Source organism: Asterias rubens, chromosome 1, assembly GCF_902459465.1.
Source record: "Asterias rubens chromosome 1, eAstRub1.3, whole genome shotgun sequence".
Classification (NCBI taxonomy): Eukaryota; Metazoa; Echinodermata; class Asteroidea; order Forcipulatida; family Asteriidae; genus Asterias; species Asterias rubens.
Window position 1 is genome coordinate 28451902 of NC_047062.1, and position 4651 is coordinate 28456552.

General features: G+C 37.9%; 1 protein-coding gene across 1 annotated transcript; it reads right to left on the reverse strand.

Moving 5' to 3' along the window:
- Nucleotides 1–2699: 2699 nt before the first annotated feature.
- LOC117297980 (cyclin-dependent kinase-like 5) lies at nucleotides 2700–4177 on the reverse strand. Its single transcript, XM_033781187.1, has one exon. The coding sequence runs from the start codon at nucleotides 4029–4031 to the stop codon at nucleotides 2817–2819; it is 1215 nt and encodes a 404-aa protein (XP_033637078.1). The 5' UTR covers nucleotides 4032–4177; the 3' UTR covers nucleotides 2700–2816.
- Between the last annotated feature and the right edge of the window lie 474 nt (nucleotides 4178–4651).

Genomic DNA, 4651 nt, shown 5'->3' on the forward strand with positions numbered 1-4651 from the left:
TAACCCGTTTCTGCTAAGCAAAACTATTCTGTGCTTGGCAAGTTTTTTGTGCTTATAGGCTTTATGAAATTCGGCCGTTAAATTCAGAGGATTCATCAACTTGTTAATTAATAATCAATTTATGTGAGTTAAACATTTTGTGGATGTGCCAGGCTGGACCTTTACATATTTTGTTTTTAACAAAACTAATAGTTAAGTATAGGTACCATAGAATATGAATTTGTGCTATAATCTCTGTGGGAAGGTTAGGTCAAAAAATAAATTGTGTGGTTTGTCCACAGAGGGTCCACAAAAGGTAGGATCGATAGGTGGATTATTTTTGTAATTAATATTGTAATTACAATTAATATTGTAATTATAATATTATGAGAATTTTGAGAGAAAAAATCTTTCGGACCAACTTTTTGAAAATCAGGTTTAAATAAAATATTGAAGTAGTGAATATTGAACATTAATACAAATCAGTCATGAATTCAACTGTCAGCAAAACACAAAGTGGGTTTAAAATTGGCAGGTGCACTATAAAACACTTTTATTGTAAGAAGATTTCATATTCTCAACATCAAGTACAATGTATTGTAAAACACAATCAGTGGGACAAGCTTTGAGTATGCTCGAATCTTCATATCTAAAGTTGTAAACAATCATACAATGTGAGACTTTGGAACACTAGATGGCAGCAGACTTACCAGGTAAGTTTCCATTGTTTAAGTAGTTCTGAGCATGCACACATTTACCGAGAACGATAGATTTTACCTGGTAAGTCTGCTGCCACCAAACGTTCCAAAAGTCTCTGATTGCAGTGTACAATCCCCATTTAATGTAACAACATTGTTTTGCACAACTGAGCTTTATACAATTATACAAATTGTATGTAGAAAGTATACAGTCTCTGTAGCTCATCTAGCGTGTAGTACATAATGACATTGAAAATGTGTACCATCAAGGTTTAACCCAGGATTTGGAAAAAGGGTGTCCAAATTTGCTAGAAATTTTAAAACTGTGTGTCCAAATTGTTTATATACAATACACTTACATGTAAATGAAAGATAAAACAGGATGCAAACAAAGTTGCCAAAAGACACCCACCCAGACACCCCTCTGCCACACCCATACTTGGAACAATAGACACTTGAATATGACTAGATTGTTGAATCTTATATAAAGCAATAATATTGTATATGCTGCACTGAATGGATATTTTAATAAACAGTTTTAAAAATATACAGTAGAGAATGTATGTTATTTTGAAAACATTTTGTATTAGCCAGTAATAAAATGCATAAATTTGATCATCACTATGGAATGTGTGTGGTTTGGAAATGGGTTTGGGCTTTAATGACAGTGAATTTGCAAGTCTTTGTCTTTAAAATTAATAAGGCAATGTAAGAATTATACACATTTAATAAAACACTTCTTTCTAGGAAAATGTTGTGTTTCCTTATTTTCCCAAAGCAATGTAAATGTTATTTTTTAAGATTTCAAAATAAGATCTTCCAAAAGCCAAATCATTCTTGTGTAAATTTTCAATATTGGGTTTGGGTTTCATTCTATAGTGACAACATTTTAAAATTAACATGTGAAATTCACAACATTCCTGTCCAATGAATCAAACACCACTATAAAACATTACTTGTAACAGGTGCACCTACTTCAAAAAACTATTGGAAGGAGGCGAGCAATGTATAGTCCATAAAAAGGATTTCTTGGCAAACATTTGCAAATATAGGTTTTGTAAAATTTAGATTGAAATGTACTCCAGGTAAAAGCATGTTTTGAGTATTTACAAATTTGAAGACTTGTATGGTATTGTCCATAAAAAAGATTTACTTGGCAAACATTTGCAATTAACGGTATTTACAATTTAGATTGAAGGCAAAAGCATGTTTTGAGTATTTACAGTTTTTAAGATGTTAATAGTACGTGCATGCCATCTTTGCTGGAAAAACATCATTCCTATTTACATATTTCAATAAATACAATTATTTTCATGCCTGGGATTTCACAGAGGCCATGAAGGCCGCCATTAGCCGTTTTGAGATATGGTGGCCGTGGGCCAATTTCATAGAGCTGCTTAAGCAAAAAATTTGCTTAAGCACGAAAATAGCTTGCTTATTTTACACATGTTACTGGCCAAAATTTCATGCCATATACATTGCTTGTGACTGGTATATAGCTGTTGTTTACTAAGCATAACAATTGAATGGAGTCTTGGCCAGTATCTGATTTTACTAAGCAAGGAACTTCTTTGCTTAAGCAAAACTTTGTGCTTAAGCAGCTCTATGAAATTGGGCCCTGGTTTAGTGTTATAGTTTTGTGTCTGCACCATATCTCAATATGGTTAATAGCCTATGTTGCTTCTTTTCTTGGCCATGGAGTCCCTTCAAAAGTTTCCAATAGACTTTAAGATTTTCCAATTGAAGTGCCCTTTTTGAAATGAAAGTGGCCTTGTCCTCTCAAAAGCTGAAATTCGAGGCATGTATTTTGTCTTCTAAGGGTAACAAACAATGCAAAAAGTATATATTGGTTTTTATCCATATACACCTATGTGTGTTAATAGCACTGTATACTCAGTACTTACCAAAGTTCTGTGACTAAAATCACAGCCATATTACTCAGGTGGGATTCAAACCCACGACCTTTTGCAATTCTAGAGCAGTGTCATACTAACTATGGGTAAAAACCAATCTTTATCCCGATGCAAATTTAACATCTATTAAATACAAAAAGGCTTTTAAAATTACAAGAAAATATAAAAAGATGATTCTCGGTTGGCATACTTGTAGACCTATGGCTTTCTGCAGGCAATCCTGTCATCAGTCAGTGATTTTAAATGACTTTTTCTGGTTCAGATAGTCACTGACGCTTCTTGCTCTCTGTGACAGACGTAAGGAAGCCCGTCTTATAAGCCCAGAGGTTGCTTGTGAAGACGACTTCTCCCACTCACTAGCTGGTGCTGTCATCGTGTTCTTCTTTGCTTTATTGCTGGACATAGGATCATAACGAATAGATGAACTCCTCCGCTTTCGGTTTGAGTTCAAAGGTGCAAGAGGCATCTTGAAGGGGGCGTTGTCATCTCTCTCTGTGGGTGTGGTGAGGATGGAGCGAGGTTTCCGAAGCGTCTTGCAGGCGTTCAGCATCTGCAGTACTCCTGTGGGTGCAGGGCGACTCTCTGGTTCTAGTAGAGCCATCCTACGAAGAAGTCGTCTAAGATTAGGGCTCACACCGCGGAAAAGTTGGTGGTCCAAATCCACACTTGGGTTGTTGTGCATGAATTTACCAACTGGGACCTGTCCATAACCGGGAAATGGCAAATATGTTGCCATTACTTCAAGGTGTGGTTCTTTTGTCTTATCAGTTTGGTGGAGAAGGGAGTGGTCGGCTGCGGCATTGAATAACATTCCAAGCATGAAAATATCAGCTGGCTTCGATGGTTTGTCAAATTCTCGTGCCCAGTTCGGATTGTAGGCCTCTGGGGGTAGGGCGTATGTTAAGCTTTTAGACCTGCCCTCTTCCATGGCATACTTGTCACCCTCAGCTTTGAGACAAAGCTGAGATAGTCCGTAGTCTGTCAACTTTGCTACTCCATCCCCGTTGTGGTATTCCGTCATGACCACACTGAATGGTGTGAGGGCATTGTGAGCCACACCGTTGGAGTGTAGGAAAGACAACCCAGTAGCAAGCTGCACGAAAAGCGATTTATACGAGTCATCCGTCATTCCCTTGTGCTTGTGTATCAGAAATTCATTCAAAGTTTGACTGTCATATTTCTTCCAGACACTACACAAGTACACTGTACCTTGTTGTTTGTGAAGGAAAGCCTCTTTCACCTTCATAATGTTCTCATGTTTGAGCATGAAAACGATGTTTTCCTTGTACACGCCGAGGGCTCTCATAGCAAACTCTCTGCTACCACACGGGACGAGCTTCATCCGACGCTCTTTCTTACCGGGCCCACGGCGTTCCATTACCCGGTGATCGGGGCCGAAGAACCCGCTGCAAATTCTCTCAACTGGCGTGTAGCGGTTCATGATTGAGGTGCAAACTATCAGCCAAAATTACAAAATTATTAGTGTCACAGATGATCAAAAAAGAACAGATCCAAATTGCAGAGCACACAAATCAGTCTAACTTCCAGGTAACGGAATCCGTTTTAATCTTGTTTGGGCGAGTTCGAATAGAGCGCCATTGTTCACATACAAGATTTCTATTGGACGATTTCCTGGTTCCCAAGGTAGCAGCTATAAAATGGCCTTTGACCGCTTTTGTTTGTGAACAAAGGACACACAGCTAGCGTATACAAACAAAGGTTGTGTGCAAAGTGAAGGCCGTTGTAAACAGCTGGTGCATTGCCCTTGTACATCTACTAGTTGGCCTTTGCACTGGATATTAAAGCATGCTTGTATTGAGAAATACACTCGAGTTCCACCTAAGACCATCAAGACATCAGAGAAAGGACGTAGGCCCCTACGTGGGGCTTCATTGTTATTCCCCATCTTTGGGTGATCCAAAATTGAGAGTTGTTTTTAGTTAAAATATGATTGCGCAAAGGGTCAGTGACGAATACTTTTCAAACATATATGTTTATCTGATTTCCAGATGTTTGCAATTAACAGGACGGTATTCTTCTTATAATTTGAAGTTTGTCCTC